Genomic DNA, 26,141 nt, shown 5'->3' with positions numbered 1-26,141 from the left:
ACTTACAGAGTACATCGTTCAAGGCATTGTCCTATGTGCTGAGGAAGATATAAACACACAGAAGCAATGTTTCTGCCCTGAAGGAACTTATATTCTAATAAAATAGAGTTAGACCACACAAGTAACAGCAGTAAGATAAATTGTACTCATCTCTTAAAGGAAATACCAACAAAATGCTACTTCGTGCTAGGAATCTGTAGGAGGATAATTCTTCATTGAAGAGATGGCATTTAAGCTGAGTCTTGGAAAATGCACTGGTACTTGGCAGTCAAAAATAGAGACAAAGGACGTTCTGAAGAGAAGGAAAAGTATAGTGCACTTTACAGAGTTGTAAGTTTTCCTATTATAGCTCATAAAAACTTGGGATCTACACCTCATGAATACTCACAACCTGTTTTATTCCATTTTGTGCTCGAAACTCTTAGAAACATTTTGGTCTGACGCTGCAGTCTCTTACAAGTAGTATTATGGCTTTCAACTTAATAATTTCGTTCATCTTTCTTATTCTGATTTTACTGGTTCTGTGGACAGTGAACTATTTCTAACTCTTAATGTAGTCAACAGATAGTAAATATATAAGTGAAAAGTCTGATATTTCTGTAAAATTTTCTATTGACAGAATGAATTTGAGTAAATGGAGTTTTCAGAATATATAATGTTATAAAGTATTTCTGTAATACTTCTCTCAATTGCTTTCCTCTAGTTTTTCCTATTTAGGTGAATGAATCAAGTCTACTTAAAAGCAATCGTAATCTCTTTTTTTCCATAGGTTTTCTGTGAAGACCCTGATTGATCGGTCCTGCTTTGAGACAATTGATGATTCTTCTCCTGAATTTAACAATTTTGCCGCTATTTTGGAACAGATTCTAAGTCACCGGCTGAAAGGTAATAGCGCTAATGTATTATTTATTCTGCCAACAGCTCTCATATTAACAAGGTTGAAATTTTAGAAACCATACAGTCTGGTGTGTGTAGCAGCCAAGCAGCATCTTGAGAAACATAAAACTGATTTTAGAAGGTCTAATCTTTTGGCTGTGTTCCTGTAAAGAATCTCTATTCTTGGATTTATACCCATTTCCAGGATGCATTAAAAATATTGAATATATTAATTGACACATACAAGAAGCAGGATCACTTTCTATATGTAATTAAAATAAAAGTTTAAATTAAAAGGTAGCCCATCTTCAAAGATTACTAGTTGGTATTTTAATTAGTTTACAGAGAAGCATCCAGGCATTAAGTTTGTTTGCTTAATCTTTTCTTCATTAAACTCAGAATCTTTGAAAATTTTTTAGCTGTAAGTAGGTTAAAAAAGAGCTATGTAAAAGAGATGCTGGACTTTAAAAAAAATAAATCAGTAAATGTATTAATGTCAGAAATGTAAATCTCTTAAAATTTAAAAGGGAAGATGGGAGCTGTGTTCTCTCAGAATTATAAAATATTTTTAAATTAAAAATATACATCTGTAAAACAGCTGATAACATCAAGAAATATTATGTAGTATAAATTTTCGTAATAATAAATAATAACTTTATCACAATTCCATTATCTAGTTTTCCTAAAGGAGACTTGATCTTAGATGTTTTCACTTAAGTTTTTATTATCTTTACAATCTTAATAGTATAGTAGTTTCAAATAAGTAATCTGTGTGGTAATATAATTTATGAGAATCTCAAATTTAATCTGAAGGTTAATCTGTTTTGTGCTTTTTGATGCTGAAAGCATCAGTTGAGCAGTCCTGTGGGCTTATAACAAATGGTTGGATTTAATAAATGGGGAAACAAAATCTGAATTCATTCAGCCCTTTGCAATTTAAAATGAGATCCATAAAAATCACTGGTGCTTTTCTGTTAAAAGTTTGTTGTTCTGTATTTTTAAAGGGTTATTTATTTTTCTTATTTTGCTGTTCTGTATTTTCTAAAATTTCTGTCATTAGTGTGTTACCTTTTATGAGAAAATAAGTTTTTATGAATGCAGAGCGTCTGAAAGTATTTTGAAATATTGTCATGGTTACTATATTGTGTGGTGATCGTATTTTAAAATTTTATACATAATCTTATAAATAATACTTTAAAACACATCAAGTACAGCAGAGCTTGATGTATCCTAATGTTCCAAGGATTTTATCATAAGACCTCAATTCCCTTGATTTGGTGTACCATTTAGCATTTAATTCGCTCACAAAATACGTAAACAACTCTAACAGAAAACAATTAGACCGTGTTGATATAGCCGTGCTGAGTTGCGGGGTTGACTAACTACCGCATAAGTGGACCCCTCCTGCATGCCTGTGTGCCATCTTCTGAGTCATGCCTCAGCAAAATACAGATCATAGGCCTTTAGACTTACTTCATCACCATGAATGTTATTTCTGAGAAGCCAGTGAACTACTGTGTTGAGAATAGAATCTCTAGTTGATTTATGGATAAGAATTCCACGAGTATGACAGTAAGACAGTAAGAAAGATGATCCAATGAGGTTTGTGTGAATTTTTTAAGCTAGGTAAGATTAATAATTCAAAACATGCTTTTTAAAAAAAGTACCTGTTGGGACTTCCTTGGTGGTGCAGTGGTTAATACTCCACACTTCCACTGCAGGGGGCATGGGTTCGATCCTTGGTCGGGGAACTAAGATCCCGCATGTCAGACATAAATTAAAAAATTTAAAATAAAAAAAAAGTTCCTATAGGCCGACTATGGTGGTCACTGTTATTACTATAGATATGAATTATGAAATGATCTGTAACTCTCAAGATGAGGTAGTTTATTAAAGATTCAAGTGTCTAGAAACTTCATATAATATTGCCCATTTTTTGGTATTCTAATATGTAATAAATTGCTTTTACTTTTGGAGACGTTATGTAATTATTTGGGAGGTTTTTTTGAGTTTTTTGGTTTTTTAAATATTTATTTATTTGTTTTGGCTGCGCCGGGTCTTAGTTGCGGCAGGCGGGATCTTCTTTGCGGCATGTTTAGTTGTGGCATGCAGACTCTTAGTTGCGGCATGTGAACTCTTATTTGTGGCATGCATGTGGGATCTGGTTCCCCGAGCAGGGATTGAACCCAGGCCCCCTACATTGGGAGCATGGAGTCTTACCCACTGGACCACCAGGGACGTCCTGAGAAGTTATATAATTATTTCAATAGTACAGTGTGTTCACTTAAAATTTAGTTATTTTTTATTTTTTTGCGGTACGTGGGCCTCTCACTGTTGTGGCCTCTCCCGTGCGGAGCACAGGCTCCAGATGCGCAGGCTCAGCGGCCATGGCTCACAGGCCCAGCCGCTCCGCGGCACGTGGGACCTTCCCGGACCGGGCACGAACCCGGGTCCACTGCATCGGCAGGCAGAGTCTCAACCACTGCGCCACCAGGGAAGCCCAAAATTTAGTTATTATAACAACTCATTTTTTCAATGTTTTTCTTGATAGAAGTACAAATTTAAAGTGTATAACTTCATGGGTTTATAAGATTTACTTTTCTCTAGCTACTTTTTATTTTTGAAATAAAAGTGTGTTTAGTTTATCAGTTTTTTTCAGAGAAAACCAAAATTCATCCCCAGACACAATGTAGGCTGTGCTGACACAGGTAACGGGGAGAGCTTCATTCATTCTAACAGCCCCATTATTGAAAAAAAAGGAGGCTTTTAAAACCACATATATTAATCTTGTTTGCAGTAATTCCTTAATAAGATGATGATCTTACTTTTCTGGACTATATTTGAGAACTAAGAATTAACACACCACCAAATGTAAAATAGATGGCTAGTGGGAAGCTGCTGCATAGCACAGGGAGATCAGCTCGGTGCTTTGTGACCACCTAGAGGGGTGGGATACGGAGGGTGGGAGGGAGATGCAAGAGGGAAGAGATATGGGGGTATATGTTTATGTATAGCTGATTCACTTTGTTATACAGCAGAAGCTAACACACCATTATAAAGCAGTTATACTCCAATAAAGATGTTAAAAATAATAATAATAAAAACTATTTATTTCCTTTAAAAAAGGAAAAGAAAGAATTAATCACAGAATATAAAATTCAAAGAGGCCTTAGTTCATGTCTTCAGTTCAGTCATTTTTGGACTTTTACTTTAAAGCATACTCCTTCTCTCCAGCCCACTCCCACCTCCCCTAATAAAAGACACTGCAGATGCTAGACATGTAAGCGGAAGGTCTGGTTGAAGCTGAGTAGGGAAATCGGGCATTTTGTCAGCTCGGCAGCAGTCACACCCCAGTTCCACAGCACCACTTCAGGCAGCGCTGTGAATCATAGCTTAAAAATCACTACTCCAGTTTCCCTCCTACTGAAGCCATCCACTCAATGATATTTACAACTTGTGGACATACAGTCTTTGTTTTAATACTTCTGATATTGGGGAACTTAGGACAGTAAAGTAGGGCCATCAATTTTGGGGCAGTTTAGATTGTTAGAAAATTCTTATGTATAAGAAGCCAACTTATATGACTGTGCTTTTCTGCCTCTTTAAAATTGTGGGCCTCATAAATATTAAACGATTGCTATTCTATAATTCTTTCTCCTTAGTTACCCTTTTTCTTTCTTCCAGGTAAAGTGTCTCTAGTTATTTCGATCTTCTGGAACCACTATAGTCTTAGTTATTCTTCTGGTTTATCACTGGTTTACCGAGATCTTAAAATGTGGTACTCAAAGCTGAGTAAAGTGCTTCAGATAGGCTAACTTCTGTAATTTGAGATTACAGTGACTTTTTGATTCCCGCATCACACTTTTGCTCACATTGAAATTAAGGCCAAGTAAAATCCCAAGGCTTTTAAAAAATTGCTTGTTTTATGTTTTAGATTCTCTAAATTAGTTGCCTGAGATCAAGTTTGAAAGGAATAAATGAAGTGTTATTTTCTTCATCATTCACTTTAGAGATAGATGAGGTGGCTATAAAATTGAAATTCTACTTCTGGGAAGATAAAGTGAACATACTTTCCCCTATTTCTCCTACTTACTGTAACCCAAAACCCTGGACCTATAAAACACAAGACTCTGAAAGGTAGGGAGAAGTCTAGGGACTTCAGGACCTTAAGAATGGCATGGTGGTGGGTTTCTTGGATTTTCTGGTTGCTTTACATCTGACACTGAGTACTGGATACGCCAGTAGCTTGCAGACATCAACAAGCACATGTACACACACACAAACACACAGTCTGACAAGGACCTGCTCTTTCTAGCGAAAGGACCAGGAATAGAACAGCCTGGCAAGACAGAACACTTTTAGACAGTATCTGCTCTAGTTTAGTCAAATACCACAGAAAAAGTGTGGCACTACCCCTAGCCAGGCCTGAAGAGGCTGAATGGAGAACCTAGAAGTCCACCCTCATGAGACTGTAACAGGGCACCTCAACACCACCACAGTGTGGTATCAAGAAAGACCAAGCAGAGAGCTGGCACTTCTTCCCTTTTCAGTGGTTGTGAGCCTTCTCTTCCCACCTGCCCCCACAGTGTGTCAGTGGAGAGCCTGGACTTTCATCCCCACCCAGCAGTAATGAGGTTGTGTCAGAAGAGGTGTATTGGAGAGTTATATCTTTGACCATCACCCAGCGGGTGACAAGGCTACCCTCAGTGCATTGTCAGTCAGCCTGTACTCCCACCTCCACCCAGCGGTAATGAGGACCCCTCCTTCAAGTGTCAGTGAAGGCCAACTAGGAAACTTGGACTTCTCCCTCCACTTGCCAGGAATGAAATGTGGTGCCCTCCACCCTCCGACCTTCCCCTGATGGAGCAGTGTCATAGAATGCCAGTTAAAACAGGTTTAGGGACTTCCCTGATGACGCAGTGGTTAAGAATCCGCCTGCCAATGCAGGGCACACCGGTTCAATCCCTGCTCCGGGAGGATCCCACACGCTGCGGAGCAACTAAGCTCATGTGCCACAAGTACTGAGCCTGCACTCTAGGGCTTGTGAGCCACAACTCCTGAGCCCGCTTGCCCCAACTACTGAAGCCCACGCACATAGAGCCCAGTGCTCCGCAACAAGAGAAGACACTGTAATGAGAAGCCTGCGCACCACAACAAAGAGTAGCCCCCGCTCTCCACAACTAGAGAAAGCCTGCACGAAACAATGAAGATCCAACGCAGCCAAAAATAATTATTTAAAACAAACAAATAAACAGAAGGTTTAAATAAGATCATAGTCTCATAACATAGTATGAACATATCCAGGTTTCATTTGAAGATCACTTTTCATACCAAGAACCAGGAAGATCACAAGTTGCGTAACAAAAGACAATAGATGTCAACACTGAAATGATAAAAGGTGGTAGAATTACTGACAAAGATCACAGATCAGTCATGATAAAAATGCTTCACTGAGCAATTCCAAAGACACTTGAAACAAGTGAAAAAGTAGAAAACCTAAGCAAAGAAATAGAAAGTAAAAAGAAGAAGCAAGTGGAAATTTTGATATGGAAAAGTACAAAACTAAATTAAAAAGCTCAGTGGATAGGCTCAACAGGAAAATGGAGGGGAAAGAAGAAAGAATCAGTGAACTGGAAGACAAAACAATAGAAATTTCCTAATCAAATAACAGAGACTCAAAATAATCTAAAATTAGAAATAAGAGACTGAAAAAAAAAAAAAAAAGCCTCAGGGATCTGTGGGACCGTAAAAAAAGATCTAAAATTCCTGTCATCAGAGTCCTCAAAGGAGAGGTGAAAGAGGAAAAGACTGAAAATGTACTCCAAGAAATAATGGCTGAAATTTTCTCAAATTTGGCAAGAGAGGTAAACATACAGATTCAAGAACCTAAGTGGATCACCGAGTAAATCCAAAGAAATACATGCCACAGCACATTATAATTAAACTTTTTAGAAATAAAGACAGAGAAAATGTTGAAAAGTAGCCAGAGGGAAATGATATCTTGTCTATAAGGGAAAAACGATTTGAATGATAGCAGATTTCTCATCAGAAACCATGGAAGCATTTCTGTCAACTGCTGAAAGTAGAATGTCCACACAGAATCCTATATCCAGCAGAATTAACCTTCAGTAATGAAGGGAATATCTAGACATTCTCAGATGATGGAAAACTAAGGGAATTTATCGCCAGCAGACTTAACTCTAAAACTGTGGCTAAAGAACCCTCTTTAAGCAGGAGTGAGTCATAAAAGAAGGAACTTTTAAAAGGAAAGAAGAAACATGGTAAACAAGAATGTGGGTAAATACAATAGGCTTTCCATTTTATTTTGTAGTTTTCTGTTTGTTTCCTCTGGTTTTGGTTTCTCTGTTTCCTTTTTCCTATTTTCCTGTGAGTTACTTGAAAATTTTTTAGAATTCCATTTTTATTCATCTCTAGTCTTTTTGAGTGTATTTCTTTGTGTATATTTTTTAGTGGTCGCTCTAGGTATTACATTATATATACATAACTTGTCACAGTCTGTTAGTGTCATCATTTTCCAGACTGAAATTTAAAAACCTTACCTTTCTTCATAGACATTACTCTCCCTCATCTATAATTGTTTTAGATATTTCCCCTACATGCATTTAGAATTAGTGTTATAATTTTTGTTTCCACCATCAAATTTAATGTAGAAAACTCAAGAGGAAAAGGCAAGTCTGTGGTTTCAGGTTGCTGCTTTGTCCAGCACACAGTCTGGGATAGACAAGGCAAAGGGACTTAACTGCTGTGTCATTTCTTGAGTTCCAAGGTCCCTAGACAATCTTCCTTTTATTCTCCACCTTCAGAATCTTCTTACAGTTTTTTTTTGCGTATAATATCCAGGATTTTTGGTTGTATTTAACCGGAGGAGAGTACATCTACTTTATCTTTTCCGGAACCAGCAGTCTCCTTTAATTTTGTAATGTGAAGAATTGCATCAATAGTTTTTCTAATGTTAATTCATGCATATATACTTGGGAAAAATCTAACTTGAACCTCATGTATTGTTTTAGTATACTTTATTTAGGATTTGGTTTTGATTCTGAGTTTATGAGCAAAATTTGTCATTTTTCTGTTTGGTACTTGTTTTGGTTTTTGTTATCAAGATTATATCACCTCATTAAACAAATGAAGGTGTTTTATCTTTTATTATTCTTTGGAAGAATTTTGCATGAGCTTGCAATCATCTGTTAGGGAGAATTTGCCAGTAAAAACTGGGTCAAGCAGGGCGGGGCGGTGTGCATGCACAAGTGCACTTTAACAGCTAATTTACCTCCTTTAATGCTTATAGGTCTGTTTAGGTTGTTGATTTCTCTATTCTATGTTCTGTTCTACAGTTGTCAATGTCTTCTATATCCTCTTAATTATTTACTCTCTAGTGAGTTGCCATTTTTCATTTCAGTGTGACACACTTAAAGTAGACGAATTCAACTGTGAATGGTTTAAAAAAGTCAAAGCTCACTGAAGAGATCTAAAGATAAGTCACATATTCATCCTTATGGCATTGTTAAAAGCTAAGATTCTGCTTTTTAAAAAAAACCCACTCCCTACCCTCATTGTTTGCCAGCTGTCCCCCTCCTCTGAACAATAGGGTATACAGTTGTTCTTCAATATCCATGGAGGATTGGTTCCAGGACCCCCTGGATACCAAAATCTGCAGATGCACAAGTCCCTTATATAAAATGGTGTAGCATTTGCATATAACCTACGCACATCCTCCCATAGAGTTTGAATCATCTCTAGATTACTTGCAATACTTAATACAATGTAAATGCTATGTAGATAATTGCCAGCACCTGGCAAATTCAAGTTTTGCTTTTTGGAACTGTCTGGAATTAAAGAAATTTTTTTTTCCGTTCATGGTTGGTTGAATCCATGGATGCAGAGGGCCATCTGCATTTAATTCAGTCTGCTGTTAAAGAACGAAACAAAAGCTCCATTAGTGAATACCTGGTATTATTTTCTACACAGATGTCCCCTTTTGTGTCCCTAATATTGATTATTAGTTATTTTTCTCTTTTTTCATGAGCACTATTGCCAGAGATTTGTTCATTTTATTAGTCTTTCAAATAATTAATTTTTGGCTTTGTTGATTTCCTTCTCTCCAAATACTGCTTTGGCTACATTTACAAGTTTGGATATGTATTATGTTTACTAATATTCATTTTTAAGTAATTTCTACTTTTCATTATTATTTCTTCTTTGGCTTAGTGTTATTTGGAAGTTTAGTTTTAATGTTTCTGAAAATAGCTTTTCATTTTTACTTCTATGTTAATTGAATTATGGTCAGAGAATTTGTTCTGTATGGCAGATTTTTTTGAAAGTTGTAAGATTTGCTTAATGGCCTAGTTTATGATTAGTTTTAATAAATGTTCCATATTGAGAAGAATGTGTATTCTCTAACTGTTGATTATGTTTTTCAAATGCTAGTCACATTTTTGTCAGTTTGATCTGTTGATAACTTAGAAATTTTGAACTATTTTATTATTCTGATGGATTTATCAGGTTATTCTGGTAGATATGTCTCTTTTTGCTGTCTGTATTTTGAGTCTATTTGATGCATTCAGTTTCAGGGTTTTTGTAAATTCCCTTATTTTCTGTTTATTTTTCATTTTTGGCCTCTTAAGTATTTCCGTGGGGTTTTTTGTATGCTTGCTATGTTTAAAAGTGTATCTATTATATTTTATCCAGCATTTCTAATTTCCTTTTGTTTTGTGTTGGGAGGAAAGATTTTCCTATAATTACATGTTTCCCACTTGAAAGACAAATTCTTGCTATTGCTAAAGAGAGTTCTAAAACTTTTTCTTTTCTTTGAAAATTATCATTGCCCTTTGTTGTTGATTTTATAGTGAACAGTTAAACTTAATGGTCAAAATGTATAATGTTGAGGTAAAACAAGTCTGGCACCAATAGTAAGTATTCATTATTTCCTTTTAGATAGTTTCGATTGTCATGTAATTAAAAAAAATTTTAATTAAAAAATACTCAGGTGTATATATCTGTATATTATATATCACAATGCTATAGTAATATATAATCACTACATTATATATATTCATATTTAGGTAATACAGTATATAATGTATTATATATTTTTTTAAGTTTAGATCCTTTTTCCTATTTCCCTTTTTATACATAAATTCACCCATTTCCATCCTCTAGCCCTGGCTTTTAAATACATTTTTGTTCCTGTAGATACAAGGTTTTTTTCTACTTGACATTGAGGTCTATTTCTGGTTATTACCCACTGAAACTATTACTTGAGTAACCATTTCAATTTCCACTTCAGTGGCGCTCTTCTGTTTCCTCTTTATTCCCTTCTAGCCAGTTCCTAATAAGCTTTTCCTATAGGTGGATTTTCTCCTTCCTCTTCTATGTATTACTGCGTTCTAAACTATCCATTTCAATTTTCTTAGCTCTGGAAATTTTTCTAAGAAAACTTGCCTGATTTTTCTACTGTATCCTTTTTCAGACAGCATGGGTTCTGTTTATCTTATGTCTTTTAGTATGCCGTACACTTTACCATACTATAGCCTTCAAAAAGTTAACTCAACTTATGATGCTAGAGAAGGTGGAGTAAGTCCACTACTACCCTAACTCTCTGTCTTAGCATGCTTGGGCTGACAGGACAAAATGCCACAGACTGGGTGGCTTAAACAACATAAATTTATTTCTCACAGTTCTGGAGCTTGGCAAGTCCAAGACCAAGGTGCTGGCTGATTGAGATTCTGGTGAGAGCTCTTTTCCTGGCTTGTAGATGGTTGCCTTCTTGCTGTGTCCTCAGACGGCAGAGAGAAAGAGAATGAGAGTGCTTTGTGGTGTCCCTTCTTATAAGGACACTAATCCTACAGGATCAGGACCCTACCCTTATGACCTCATTTAACATTAATTACCTCCTTATAGGCCCTATCTCCAAATATAGTCACATTGGGTGTTAGGGTTTCAACATAAGACTTTGGGGGGAATCAGTTCAGCCCACAGCACTCTTCTACCGATTGCAGTTAAAAACTCTGGACAGAATGCAACAAGCAACTACTTATCTACTTTGGAAAGTAAACAATAGCAGCCAGGTTGGGGAGAGAGATCAAAATCTGAAGAAGAACCATCATAGGAATGAGTGTCCTTTGTATTTTTTTCCCTCCTATATCCTCAGCCTTAACCTGAGGGGCCCTTTGTCTTTAATTGTGCTATGGATGCAGACAACAGCAAAGACTCCAACAGTAACCTTCTCTTTCTGGCCAGAGTATCTGGAAAAGGTCCCTCTGTGAGCCAGAGAGTATTGAGGCTTCCCATTTTTTCTCTTTTTTCTTGCTGCTTTTCCCCAAGAGCTGCTTGAGTTGCCCAGGATTGTGCCGTAGTGTGAGAGGCTAAAACTCTAAAACTTTTTATTTACATTAATGTTGCAGGAAAAGGAAGGATCTGGGGGCTGGAGTCTATCAGGGAAGAGAGCCCTGGAAAGGGGAATGCCCTAATTCTGTATGTAATGACCAGCATAAGTTCTGGCCTCACACCCAAGAATGTGAGGACTGAGCTAGGATACAAACCACCACCCAAATCCCAGAGCGGCATATATATCGGTAAGGCCCAAAGAAGCATAGCTAAGGCTTTACAAACTGAACTTAAATTGTAACCACTGCCCACATAAAGCAAGAAAGAACTTGGCTATCTGAATCTAACTGGGTCTATTGCCTACCAAAAAAACCCAAAACAAAACAAAAATCAACATATTTTAGGGATTTTAATAGGATTTAGAGTGTCAAGATAATATTTAAAACATCCAATATAAAACTTAAAGTTACTTCACGTATAAAGAACCAGGAAAATATGACCAATTGTCAGAGGAAAAGACAATCAAAGATGCCAATCCCGAGATAAGTTATCAGGCAAAGATGTTAAATCAACCATTAAAACCATGCTCCATGATGTAAGGTAAATATTCTTGAAATGAATAGAAAGATAGAAGTTCTGAATTGAGAAATAAAAACCTCATAAAGGACCACGTGGAAATTTCAGTACATAAAAGCAAAATATCTGAAAACATTTACTAGGTGGGGTTCTATAGCAGAGTGGAGATAATAGAGCTGTGTATGAATTTGAAAATAGATCAATAGAAATTATCCAAACTGAAGAACCAGAGCCTCAGGGACCTGTTGGACAATAGCAGAAGATATAATGTTTGCATCTTTGGAATCCCAGAAGGACAGGGGCAAGAGATTGGTGCAGAAAATACGTTAAAAAAAAATAAAGCTATAAGTTCCTGGATCTGGGAAAGGAATAAACTTATTGGTCCAAGAAGCTTAGCAAACTTCTGAAAAGGTAAACTCAGAGTTAAGCACTCCGAGATACATCATAACTAAACTTCTGAAAATAAAAGATAAAAAATCTCGAAAGCAGACAGAGAAATATAGTACATTATGTACAGGGAGGAACAATTCAAATGACTATAGGTTTTTCATCAGGAACCGCAGAAGAGAGTGGAAGAACATCTTAAAATTCTGAAAGCAAAGAACTGCCAACTCAGAATTCTGTATGCAGTGAAAACATACCTCAGAGATGAAGGCAAAATAAAGAAATACTCAGATGAAGGAAAAGTAAGAATTGTTACTAGTAGACCTGGTCTAAAAGAAGTGCTAACTAAAGTTCTTCAGACTAAAAGGAGATGATACCAAGGAAACTTAGAACTTTGTGAATGAAGAAAGAGCAACAGAAATGAAGAAAGAGCAACAGAAAATATAGCAGATTTTTTTCCTTCAAGATTTTTAAAATATAACTGTTGAAAGCAAAAATTACAACATTTCTTGAGAGGTTTCAGTGTTTGCATATGTAGTGTAAATGACATTTAAAACAAAGAGGGGAAAGTAAAAGGACCTATGTGGTCATATATTTTACTTGAAATGGTAAAATATTAACTGTAAGTAGACTGTTAAAGGTTAGTTTTTTTTTTAATTGGAGTATAGTTGATTTTACAATGTTGTGTTAGTTTCCGGTGTACAGCAAAGTGAATGTTATATGTATACATATATCCGTTCTTTTCCCATATAGATTATTACAGAATATTGAGTCGAGTTCCCTGTGCTATACAATAGGTCCTTATTATCTATTTTATATATAGTAGTGTGTTTATGTTAATCCCGATCTCCTAATTTATCACTTCCCCCGACACTTCCCCTTTTGTACCATAAGTTTGATTTCAAGATCTGTGAGTCTGTTTCTGTTTTGTGAATAAGCTCACTTGTATTTTTTATTAGATTCCACATATAAGTGATATCATATGATATTTGTCTTTTTCTGTCTGATTTACTTCACGTAGTATGATAATCTCTAGGTCCATCCATGTTGCTGCAAATGGCGTTATTTTGTTCTTTTTTATGCCTGAGTAATATTCCATTGTATATATGTACTACATCTTCTTTATCCGTTTCTCTGTCAGTGTACATTTAGGTTACTTCCATGTCTTGACTATTGTAAATAGGGCTGCAGTGAACACTGGGGTGCATGTTATCTTTTCGAATTACGGTTTTCTCTGGGTATATGCCCAGGAGTGGGATTGCTAGATCATATGGTAGTTCTATTTTTAGTTTTTTAAGGGACCCCCATACTGTTCTCCATAGTGATTGTACCAACTTACATTCCCACCAACAGTGTAGAGGGTTCTCTTTTCTCCACACCCTCTCCAGCATTTATTGTTTGTAGATTTTTTGATGATGGCCATTCTGACTGGTGTGAGGTGATACCTCATTGTAGTTTTTTTTTTTAAGGTATTTAAAATTTTTTTTTTATTTATTATTTTGGCTACATTAGGTCTTTGTTGCTGTGCGCGGGCTTTCTCTAGTTGCGGTGAGCAGGGGCTACTCTTTGTTGCGGTGCATGGGCATCTCATTGTGGTGGCTTCTTTTGTTGTAGAGTATGGGCTCTAGGCACCCGGGCTTCAGGAGTTGTGGCTCCTGGGCTCTAGAGCACAGGCTCAGTAGTTGTGGCGCATGGGCTTAGTTTCTCCACGGCATGTGGAATCTTCCCGGACCAGGGCTTGAACCTGTGTCCCCTGCATTGGCAGGCGGATTCTTAATCACTGCGCCACCAGGGAAGCCCCTTATTGTAGTTTTGATTTGCATTTCTCTGATAATTAGTGATGTTGAGCATCTTTTTGTGTGCTTTTTGGCCATCTGTATGTCTTCTTTGGAGAAACGTCTATTTAGATCTTCCACCTATTTTTTGATTGAGTTGTTTGTTTTTATATTGAGCTGCATGAATATATTTTGTATATTTTGGAGATTAATCCCTTGTAGGTCGCTTTATTTGCAAATATTTTCTCCCATTTTGTGGGTTGTCTTTTCATTTTGTTTATGGTTTCCTTTGCTGTGCAAAAGTTCTTAAGTTTAATTAGGTCACATTTGTTTTTTAGTTTTTTTTTTATTATAAAAGTCAGTTTATTTTCCCTTTCTGTGTTTTGTATTTTCCCTTTTTGTCAGTAATGAGCAATTAACTGATTGGGAATCTGCTTGATTAAATAAATTAGCAAGTTCATAAACACACCACATTTAAGAGTATAGAGCAAGAGGTTGAAAAATATTCCGTAACCCAATGCAAATTAGGCAGTCCTCAAAATTGAACATTTTTCGCCTGTTAATTTCCATAATTTAAAATATATATACAGTATGACCTTAAAATATTGATAATTAGTATAAAATTCACAGCTTTGAAGACATATATTCTACAAACTTCTAAAGAATAGATACCTAGGTATGCCTCAGGCCTTAGTAATCCATTAATGTGATTCAGTGTCACATACTTAACGCTTACAGGGCCAAAAGGTCTTTCTTCTTTCTCTAATTCTAGTCTTCAGCTGAGGTAACGCAAGGAACCCGGTTGTGACACAGATCAATCCTCTGAAAATAGGGCTAAGCCAATTACCTTCCTAGTGGATCCTAAAGTTCCCAGAGAACAAATCTGGGGTTGAGTGCTTTGGTTGTAAGTTACACACTGGAATGTTCACAGTTGAGGTACATTATGGTCCTTGAAAGGAAGACTAAAGACTTCCAGGAGTCAAAGGGAATTCTGAATGAAGACAGAGGAGAGCAAGTTGGCAATCATTTGAAGGTATTTCTGCTTCTGGAGCTGAATGACTTTAGAGCAGATACAGAGTGAGAGCCAATCAGCATGTAGTGTGATTTTTTCCCCACCGTGGTTAACAAAGGGATTCTCTGTCCAAGGCATGCATACACTGGACCTGGCTGGAGTGCTTTATCCAGATTTGATGCGTCAGAGATGAGCCACTCTCTGCAAACTCGTGACCAAGCAAAATGCAACGATCCTTTCTATTTGTGGAGCATGTCGTTGGTACAAACCATGCATGAATGCCTCGTGGTCACTTGGCTTTCCAGGCTGGAGAACTAGGTCCGAGTCCAATATAGCATTTACGGTTAAAAGGATAAACCTTCACAGGCCACCAAAGACACTGGCAGGTTCATAGGCCATTCAGTACATTCAACAATAGCGATAAAAATCATTAATTATTCCTGTAGTGTAGAAAAACAGCCCAGCCTTCACTTTGGTCAGCATCTACGGTGGCTGACACTGTTGAAAGAGACTTGACAGTCTGAGGTTATGTTGGAGCTCTTAAGACAACCCCAAAGTAAGGTGAATGAAAAGGAATAGTCCTGATGTGTCTCCTATTTTTCTTGTTCTTTTGTGGGCACTGGTCAGTCACTCAATATGCGAGCTTGTCGTCCTTGCGTAAGATAGCATATTTCCCTCACTATTAATGGTGAAATAAGTAGAACTGTGCAAATTGTCATAAGAATGAAAAAGTAGAAAACCCACATCCATCCTGGGTTGTCCTGGACCAAAGACACTAAATACTGGCTCACCGCAGCTCCAGTGCTCCCGGTTCCATCAGCTATTCTGTGATGATCGCCAAAGCCTCACTGCTCCCTTGGATCAGCTCTTGATGACCCAGGTCCTCAGAAATAGCAGAGCTAATCATATTAGAAGGTCCACCAATAAAAAATCCTGTGACAGCCGTCAGAAGTGCATTGATAGACTTATTGTTTGGAGAATAACTACATCCAACGAGGGACCCGACTGCCAGAAGCAGACTGAGAGCTAACACCGGGGCTCTCTTCTGTAGCACATAAGAGATGAAGCCTTGCAGAGTTCCACCTATAATTCCTCCAACATTGTATCAAATGGACAGCTTGTCGGCTTCAGCCTCCTTCCATCCGAAGTTATTACTCAGATAAAAGGGCAACCAGAAGAAGAAGGAGTAATTCACTAACTTCAAGCAGGCACAGGCCAGTGAATATGCTATAACTCCGGGAAGGCAACAAGCTTGGTAAAAGCTTATCGCCTTGACTTGGGTAACAGACTTGCCTTCTTGGATTGAGTAATTAGGATCAGCTTCATCTTCATTTTCAGCACCATTAATTAATGGCCTGTGCAAATCTTCTTCAAAATCTTCTGCCTCAATACCTGGGAGACCAATTTCTTTGGGTGACGCGAGGAGTCTAAAGAAGATGATGATCCCACCAGCAAACTGCACAGCCGCTGTCACCACAAAGCCATACTCATAACCATACTGCAGAACAGAAGAAGCTAGACACGGTCCCAAAATATTGCCCACTGAGGCACAGGCACTCCAGAGACCAAAAACAACTCCTCGTCCAGCTTTCCCAAACCATTTGCCCATAACAGTAACCACACAGGGCCAACCAGTGGACTGCAGCAGGCCATTCACGATCCACAGGCTGCAGTACAGCCCCTTGCTGTAGAAATGCAGCCATTCTGTGAGAGTACCAGAGACAAACACCACGAATGCAGAGGAGCACATGCCAAAAGACAGAACCCATCACAAATTAAGCTGATCCCCGACGATACTGCTGATGAAAAGGCCCACAGCGTAGGAGAGGAAAAAGGTGTCGAGTGTTCCGAGGAAAAGAATGGCTTCCTCTGCACTGGGAAACAAAAGGTTGCTGCTCCAGATCTCTACAGGCAGTTCAGTTGACTTGTTAAAAGCACTTGGGGTCCACTGCTTAGAGATACTGACTTTGACATTGCTAAGTGTTTTTCTTGATGCATGGAGCAACGAGTAACTGAAGAAGGTGAGCAGGAACATGAGCACATGATGATGGCTGAACCGGGAGAGCAAAGTTCCTCTTTGAAAAATATTTGGCCAGGCCATGTTCCTTCTGACCTTCCTTCTCACCTTGACCTTAAAGTCAGGTGATGCCAGGCCATGTTCCTCCTGACCTACCTTCTCACCTTGACCTTAAAGTCTGGATAATGAATGGTTTACATCGTTTCTTCTTTCCGAGTCCTGCAGTAGTCGTCGTGCTCCAGCCGGCTGCTCTGCTCACTCCACTGCGCCTGCAACCCCGCCACTCACATGTTTGTTTTTGTTTTTATTTTCATTACTCTAGGAGGTAGATCCAAAAAGATATTGCTGTGATCTATGTCAAAGAGTGTTCCGACTGATTTCCTCTAAGACTTTTATAGTATCTGGCCTTACATTTAGGTCTTTGATCCATTTTGAGTTTATTTTTGTGTATGGTGTTAGGGAGTGTTCTAATTTCATTCTTTTACATGTAGCTTTCTAGTTTTCCCAGCACCACTTATTGAAGAGACTGTCTTTTCTCCATTATAAAGTCTTGCCTCCTTTATCAAAGATAAGGTGACCATAGGTGTGTGGATTTATCTTTGGACTTCCAGCATTGTACATTGATCTATATTTCTGTGTTTTGTGCCAGTACCTTACTGTGTTGATTACTGTAGCTTTGTAGTATAGTCTGAAGTTAGTTAGCTGATTCCACCAGCTCCGTTTTTCTTTCTCAAGATTGCTTTGGCTATTCAGGGTCTTTTGTGTTTCCATAAAAACTGTAAAATTTTTAGTTCTAGTTCTGTGAACAATACCATTGGTAATCTGATACAGATTGCATTGCATCTGTAGATTGCTTAGGGTAGTATAGTCATTTTCACAATATTCTTCGAATCCAAGAACATGGTATATCTCTCCATCTGTTTGTGTCATCTTTGATTTCTTTCATCAGCATCTTACAGTTTTCTGAATACAAGTCTTTTGCCTCCTTAGGTAGGTTTATTACTAGGTTTTTTTATCCTTCTTGATGCAGTGGTATACGATATTTTTCTCTTTCTGACTTCAGATGCATTGGTAAATGGGATTGTTTCCTTAATTTCTCTTTCTGATCTTTCATTGTTAGTATATAGGAATGCAGGAGATTTATGTGTATTAATTTTGTATCCTGCAACTTTACCAGATTCATTGAGGAGCTCTAGTAGTGTTCTGGTAGCATCTTTAGGATTTTCTATTTATAGTATCATGTCATCTGCAGACACTGACAGTTTTATTTCTTCTTTCCCAGTGTGGATTCCTTTTATTTCTTTTTCTTCTCTGATTGCTGTGGCTAGGACTTCCAAAACTATGTTGAATAAAAGTGACAAGAGTGGACATCCTTGTCTTGTTGCTGATCTTAGAGGAAATGGTTTCAGTTTTTCACCATTGAGAATGATGTTAGCTGTGAGTTTGTTGTATATGGCCTTTATTATGTTGAGGTAGGTTCCCGCTATGCCCACTTTCTGGAGAGCTTTTATCATAAATGGATGTTGAATTTTGTCAGAAGCTTTTTCTGCGTCTATTGATATGATCATATGGTTTTTATTCTTCAGTTTGTCAATGTAGTGTATCACATTGTTTGATTTGTGTATATTGAAAAATCCTTCCATCCCTGGGATAAATCCCACTTGACCATGGTGTATGATCCTTTTACTGTATCGTTGGATTTGGTTTGCTAGTATTTTGTTGAGGATTTTTGCATCTATGTTGATCAGTGTTAGTGGCCTGTAATTTTCTTTTTTTGTGGTATCTTTGTCTGGTTTTGGTATCAGGGTGATGGTGGCCTCATAGAGTGAGCTTGGGAGTGTTCCTTCCTCTGCAATTTTTTGGAAGAGTTTGAGAAGGATGGGTGTTAGCTCTTCTCTGAATGTTTGATAGAATTCACCTGTGAAGCCATCTGGTCCTGGACTTTTGTTTGTTGGAAGATTTTTAATCACAGTTTCAATTTCATTACTTGTGATTGATCTGTTCATATTTTCTATTTCTTCCTGGCTCAGTCTTGGAAGGTTGTATGTTCCTAAGAATTTGTCCATGTCTTCTAGGCTGTCTGTTTTATTGGTATATAGTTGCTTGTAGTAGTCTCTAATGATCCTTTGCATTTCTGTGGTGTCATTTGTAACTTCTCCTTTTTTGTTTCTAATTTTGTTGATTTGAGCCCCCCCCTTTGTTTTCCGTGATGAGTCTGGCTAAAGGTTTATCAATTTTGTTTATCTTTTCAAAGAATGAGCTTTTAGTTTCATTGATCTTTTCTATTGTTTTCTGTGTCTCTATTTCATTTATTTCTGCTCTGTTCTTTTTTATTTCTTCTACTAACTTTGGGTTTTGTTTGTTCTTATTTCTCTAGTTGTTTTAGGTGTAAGTTTAGGTTGTTTATTTGAGATTTTTCTTGTTTCCTGAGGTAAGACTTTATTGCTATAAACTTCCCTCTTAGAACTGCTTTTGCCAGGAGCCATAAGTTTTGGATCATCGTGTGTTCATTGTCATTTGTCTGTAGGTATTTAAAAAAATTTATTTATTGTATTTATTTTATTTTTGTCTGTGTTAGGTCTTTGTTGTTGCATGTGGGCTTTCTCTAGTTGTGGCAAGTGGGGGCTGCTCTTTGTTGCGATGCACGGGCTTCTCATTGCGGTGGCTTCTCTTGTTGCGGAGCATGGGCTGTAGGCACATGGGCTTCAGTAGTTGTGGCATGTGAGCTCAGTAATTGTGGCTTGCGGGCTCTAGAGCGCAGGCTCAGTAGTTGTGGCGCATAGGCTTAGTTGCTCCGCAGCATGTGGTATCTTCCTGGACCAGGGCTCAAACCCATGTCCTCTTCATTGGTAGGTGGATTCTTAACCACTACGCCACCAGAGGAGCCCTCTCTAGGTATTTCTTAATATCCTCTTTGATTTCTTCAGTGATCCATTGGTTGTTTAGTAACATACTGTTTAGCCTTCATGTGTTTGTGCTTTTTACAGTTTTTTTCTTGTAATTGATTTCTAATTTCACAGCATTGTGATCAGAAAAGATGCTTGATATGATTTCAACTTTCTTAAATTTACCAAGCCTTGATTTGTGACCCAAGATGTGATCTATCCTGGAGAGTGTTCCATGTGCACCTGAGAAGAAAGTGTATTCTGCTTTTGGATGGAATGTTCTATAAATATCACTTAAGTCCATTGATGTAATGTGTCATTTAAGGCCTATGTTTCCATATTGATTTTCTGTATGGATGATCTGTCCATTGGTGTGAGTGGGTTGTTAAAATCCCCCACTATTGCTGTGTTACTGTTGATTTCCCCTTTTATGGCGTTAGCATTTGCCTTATATATTGAGGTGCTCCTATGTTGGTTGCATATATATTTACAATTGTTATAACTTCTTCTTGGACTGATCCTGTAACCATTATATAGTGTCCTTCCTTGTCTATTGTAACACCTTTATTTTAATATTTTAAAGTCTCTTTTGTCTGATACGAGTATTGCTACTCTTTCTTGTGATTTCCATTAACATGGAATACCTTTTTCCATTCCCTCACTTTCAGTCTCTGTGTGTCTCTAGATGTGAAGTGGGTGGCTTGAGAGCATATATATGGGTCTTGTTTTTGTATCCATTCAGCCAGTCTGTGTATTTTGGTTGAAGCATTTAATCCATTTACATTTAAGGTAATTATTGATAGGTATGTTGCTATTGCCATTTTCTTAATTGTTTTGGATTTGTTTCTGTAGGTCTTTTTTCTTCTGTTCCTCTTTTTGTTCTCTTGTGATCTGATGATGGTCTTTAGTGTTGTGTTTGGGTGGGGTTTTTTTGTGTGTATGTATCTATTGTAGTTTTTTGGTTTGCAGTTCCCGTGAGGTTTTGATATAGCAGTCTATATATATACAAGGTTGTTTTAAGTTGCTGGTCTCTTAATTTCAAATGCATGTCCCATTTCCTGCATTTGTACTCTCCTCTTATCATGGCTGTTGGTTTTGATATCATATTTGTGTGTGGATGATTTCCTACTTTTACTGTATGGCTGCCTCTACTGGTGAGCTTTCACATTTGTGATTTTCTTGTTTTTAGTTGTGGCCTCTTTTTTTTTTTTCCTGCCTACAGAAGTTCCTTTAGCATTTGTTCTAAAGCTGGTTTGGTAGTGCTGAATTCTCTTAGCTTTTGCTTGTCTACAAAGCTTTTGATTTCTCTATCGAATCTGAATGAGAGCCTTGCTGGGTAGAGTTTTCTTGGTTGTCGGTTTTTCCCTTTCAGCACTTTAAATATATCATGCCACTCCCTTCTGGCCTGGAGAGTTCCCGCTGAAAAATAAGCTGTTAACTTTATAGGGATTCCCTTGTATGTTATTTGTTGCTTTTCCCATGTTGCTTTTAATATTTTTGTGTTTAATTTTTGTCACTTTAATTAATATGTGTCCTGGTGTGTTCCTCTTTGGGTTTATCCTGTATGGGACTCTCTGCACTTCCTGGACCTGAGTGTTTCCTTTCTCACTTTAGGCAAGTTTTTGGCTATAATCTCTTCAAATATTTTCTCAGGCCCACTCTCTTTCTCTTCTTCTTTTGGGACCCCTATAATGCAAATGTTGGTGCATTTAATGTTGTCCCAAAAGTCTCAAAGGTTAGGTTTTACATTGTAATCCCTAAAGCAATGACTATAGAACAGCTAAGAGATCCAGTAAAAATCCAATAGATAAATTAAAATGGAATGCTGAAAATATTAAAATTACCCAAAGAAGGCAGGGGGAATAAAGGATAAATGGAAAACAATGAAATGGTAGACCTAAATCCAATTGTATTATTAATTACATTGAATATAAATCATCTAGACACACCAATTAAAAGAGATTGTTTGGATTAAAAAAATGTTAATTTTTTTAAAAAAAGTTTAATATAGTGATACAGATAGTTTAAAAAAAAAGATATTTTTATAAAACAGAGCTTTAGGGCTTCCCTGGTGGCACAGTGGTTGAGAGTCCACCTGCCGATGCAGGGGACATGGGTTTGTGCCCCGGTCCGGGAAGATCCCTCATGCCGTGGAGCGGCTGGGCCTGTGAGCCATGGCCACTGAGCCTGCGCGTCCAGAGCCTGTGCTCCGCAATGGGAGCAGGCCACAACAGTGAGAGGCCCACGTACCACAAAAAAACAAAAACAAAAAAAAACCCCCCAGAGTTTCAAAGAGCAAAAGCTGGTAGAACTGACTGGAGATTAAAGACAGAAAAATCCACAGTTGTACTTATCAACTACAGCACTCTTTTCATGATAATCAGTAGGTCAAGTAGACAGAATATCAATAATACAAGAGATCTGAACAGCATTGTTAACCAACTGACTTGATTGACATTAATAAAACACTCCACCCAGTAACAGCAGGTTGTATGTTCTTTTCAAGGGCAAATGGGACATTCAAAAATATCTTATTCTGAGCCATAACACCAACCTTAACACATTTGAAAGAATTAAAATCATTCAAAATATGTTCTCTGACTGTAACAGACTTAAACTAGAAATTGAGAACAGAAAGATCTGAAAAATCACCAAATATTTGGGAATTTAAAAAAAATTGTAAGTAACTCATGGGTCAAAGAGGAAGTCTCAAGGAAAATTAGCAAGTATTTTGAACTAAATGAAAAATGAAATGCATCATATCCAAGTTTATGGGATGCAGTTAAAGCAGTGCTTAGAGGCATATTTAAGTCATTAAAAGCTTATGTTAGAAAAGAAGAAAGGTTTAAAGTTAATAAGCTAAGATTCCACCTTAAGAAACTAGAAAAATGAGAAAACTAAACCCAAAGCAAGTGGAAAGAACAAAACAATAAAGATAAAAGCAGAAATTGATAAAATTAAAAACAGTAGATAAAACCAATCATGTGAAAGGCTGTTTTTTTTAAACATCAATAAAATTCATAAACCTCTAGTTAGAGTGGCCAAGAAAAAGAGAAGACGCAAGTTACCAGTATCAGGAATGAAAGTGGACATATCATTATAGACCCTATATTCAAAGGATAAGTAAATTCTATGAACAGCTCTTAACATAAATTTGACTTGGATGAAATGGACCAATTTCTTCAAAGACAAATCCTAACAAGAGTTACAAAGAAATAGATAAGTTGACTAGGCCTATATCTATTAAAGAGATTGAACAGGTAGTTGAAAACCTTCCAACAAATGAAACTCCAGGCCTACATGGTTTTACTGTTGATTGTGACCAACAACTTAAGAAAGAAATAATAATAATCCCACTCAATCTTTACCAGAAAATAGGAGGGGAGAGAATATTTCCCACTTCATCTTATGAGGTCAGCGTTAGCCTGATGCAAAACTAGACAAAATATTACAAGGAAAGGAAACTGTATACCACTACCCCTCATGGAAATAGATACTGGAATCCTCAATTAAATATTAACAAATCAAGCCCTGGATGCAAGGACATTTCAGTATTTGAAAATCAGTTCATGTATTTCATTTTATTAACAGACTAAAAACATTAATTCATGATAAAACTACTCCGTAAACTAGATATGAGAAGAGAACTTCCTTAAATGGTCTTAGTGCATTTGGATTACTTTAACAGAATACCATAGACTGGATGGCTTATAAACAACAGAAATTTGCTGTGTCTTCACATGGTGGAAGGAGTGAGGGCTCTTTCTCGGTCTCTTTTATAAGGCCCTAATCCCATTCGTGAGGGCTTATGATGTGATAACCTCCTCAGCACCCCACTTCCAAATACCGTCATCGTGGGGATTAGGTTTCAATACTGGGGAGACACAAACATTCAGTAAGATACAAACATTCAGTAGCAGGCATCTACAGATGTCTGCAGCAGGGTTTCTCAACCTTAGTACTATTGACATTTTAGACGAGATAATTCCTCTAAAACTCAACATTGTTAAGATGTCAGTTCTTAACATTGTTAAGATGTCTGTATTGATCGATAGAGTCAATGCACTTTCATAATCTTAGCAGGTTTTTTTGTAGATATCAAGCAGATTCTATAAATGGCTAAACAAAGTAAGTAGAAAAGGCAAAACAATTTCACAAGGGAAGAACAAAGTTGGACACTCAAGCTCTCTGATTTCAAGACGGTCAGGATACAATGATTAAAAGAGTGTGTTATTGGTGAAAGCTTTTACATATAGATCAGTGGAATGGAACAGAGTCCAGAAATAGAGGCACACAAATATGCTTGATTGGTTTTGGCTAAGATGAAGAGGCAATTCACTGGTGAATTGATAATCTTTTTCAACAAATGGTGCTGGAACAATGGGATTACTGTATGTAAAAAATGAACTATGAGTCATACCTCACACCACATACAAGAATTAATTCAAAATGGATCATAGACTAAATGTAAAAGTATAAAAACCTTAAGAATATAAAACATCTTTGTTACATTCAATTAGGCAAACAGATTTTAGATAAAACAATAGAAGCATAATCCATAAAAGCAAAAAATAATGAAGTGTTGACCTCATCAAAATTAATAACTTTTGTCTTCCAGAAGACATTGTTAAGAGAGTAAGACAAGCCATAGGCTGGGAGAAAATAGTTGCGAATCACATATTTGACAAAGGACTTGTGTCCAGGATATCCCAAGAACTATAAACATGTAATATTATGGAAAGAACTAACCCAATTTAAAAATGGGGAAAAGGTTCGAACAGATACTTCACCAGTGAAAATACACAAATGGCAAGGAAACACATGAAAATGTGCTCATTATCATTAGGTACTTGGGAAGTGCAATTAAAACCACAATCAGGCCCTACTGCACACCTATACCAAGTTCTAGTGGGGATGTGGAGAAACTGGAACTCTCATGTGTTACTGGTGGGAATGCAGAATAGTTTCCCAGAAATCTCACTCCTTTATTCAAGAGAAATGGAAACTTATATTTACACAAAGACCTGTTCATAGCAGCCTTATTCATAATCACTAAAAACTGGAAACAGCCCAAATGTCCTTTATGTGATGACTAGATAAACCAACTGTTATATATCCATACAATGGACAAAGTGAGCGATAAAAGGAAAAAACTTCTTTCTACACACAACAACCTGCATGAATCTCAAATGTATTATGCTAAGTGAGAGAAGTGAAACTCTTAAGGTTAGATACTGTATGCTTCCATTTATATGACATTCTAGAGAAAGCTGAACTATTGTGTCAGACTTCTCTGGTTATCAGGGGTTAGAGTTTGGGGGTGTTGATTATATAGTGTCAGCATTAAGGAGGCTTTTTGGGTGGTTGGAACTGTTATGTGTCTTATGGACATGGTCACATGACTGCTTGCATTTAAAAAAAATCATAGAACTGTATACCAACGGTAAATTTACTGTAGGTTAAAAAATATATTTATAGCTCCCTCAAATTTTATCACTTTCCATTAAAACATATTAAAATGGCAAGGATCCCGCTCTTTCATTGTAATACTTAAAATTACCCCTTATTGATCCCGACTTACTTTAGGAAGTTGAGTAGTTTTTCATAAAGCAGAGTAGAAGGAAACCCCAAGGAAAATTCCTTTACTATCAGCCCTTCACATGTTTCTTGGCTAAATGTAACTCACTTTTCCTCTGCTTTGGAAATGAATCATAGTGTGAGTTCCCTATACTTTTTCTGGAGCAGATGCTTTAAATTTGACATTGTACTAATGCCCTCCTCTTTTGTCCGTTTTCCCCTAATCTTTTCCACACATACACACCCTATTCTCTTTATCCCTTTCATTCTCTTATTTAGCAGTCCATGTAGGCCCTGTGCTAGGGGATGGGATACGAAGATTAATCAGGCATGCTTTCACATGAAACTCAGTTTTGGAGGGCAAAGGGAGGATACATTAAGAAATAATGATGTATAATATTGTCGTTGAGTCATAGTAGAACTATTAATGAGGGTGATGTAGTGCAAAAGGATGAATAATCCTTTCTGCTTGGATGGGTCAGGGAAGGCTCCACACAAGAAAGGGGTATAAAAGTACCTCAAATAAAAATTAAAATTTCATTTTTTATGGGAGATTGAAAAAAATAAAAATAAATTTTAAAAAAAGAACGACATAATGGCATTTGCAGCAACATGGATGCAGCAAGAAATTATCATACTAAATTAAGTAAGTCAGAAAGAGAAAGACAAATACCATATGATATCACTTATGT

The 26,141-nt window shown here is 37.1% G+C and overlaps 2 protein-coding genes across 5 annotated transcripts in view; one reads left to right on the top strand and one right to left on the bottom strand.

Annotated features, from left to right (window-relative positions):
- Positions 1-26,141, top strand: part of RUNDC3B (RUN domain containing 3B) — a gene marked incomplete at its 5' end in the record, with an annotated part of 155,298 nt that overhangs the window by 30,446 nt on the left and 98,711 nt on the right. For all 4 annotated transcript variants that reach the window (XM_082661583.1, XM_082661582.1, XM_082661580.1 and 1 more), the window contains one exon: positions 770-885. In XM_082661583.1, coding sequence (XP_082517709.1) covers positions 770-885 — 116 coding nt within the window. The remainder of the gene's footprint in view (positions 1-769; positions 886-26,141) is intronic.
- LOC309827682 (sugar phosphate exchanger 3-like) lies at positions 15,594-17,071 on the bottom strand (the record flags this gene model as incomplete). Its single annotated transcript, XM_082662440.1, is given in 4 exon segments — positions 15,594-15,796; positions 15,799-16,075; positions 16,079-16,702; positions 16,787-17,071. Coding segments are annotated over 4 exon segments (1,389 nt in total).

The sequence above is a fragment of the Grampus griseus genome, assembly GCF_964374135.1.
Source record: "Grampus griseus genome assembly, chromosome: 9".
Taxonomy (NCBI): domain Eukaryota; kingdom Metazoa; phylum Chordata; class Mammalia; order Artiodactyla; family Delphinidae; genus Grampus; species Grampus griseus.
This window is presented reverse-complemented; position numbering and strand designations above follow the sequence as displayed.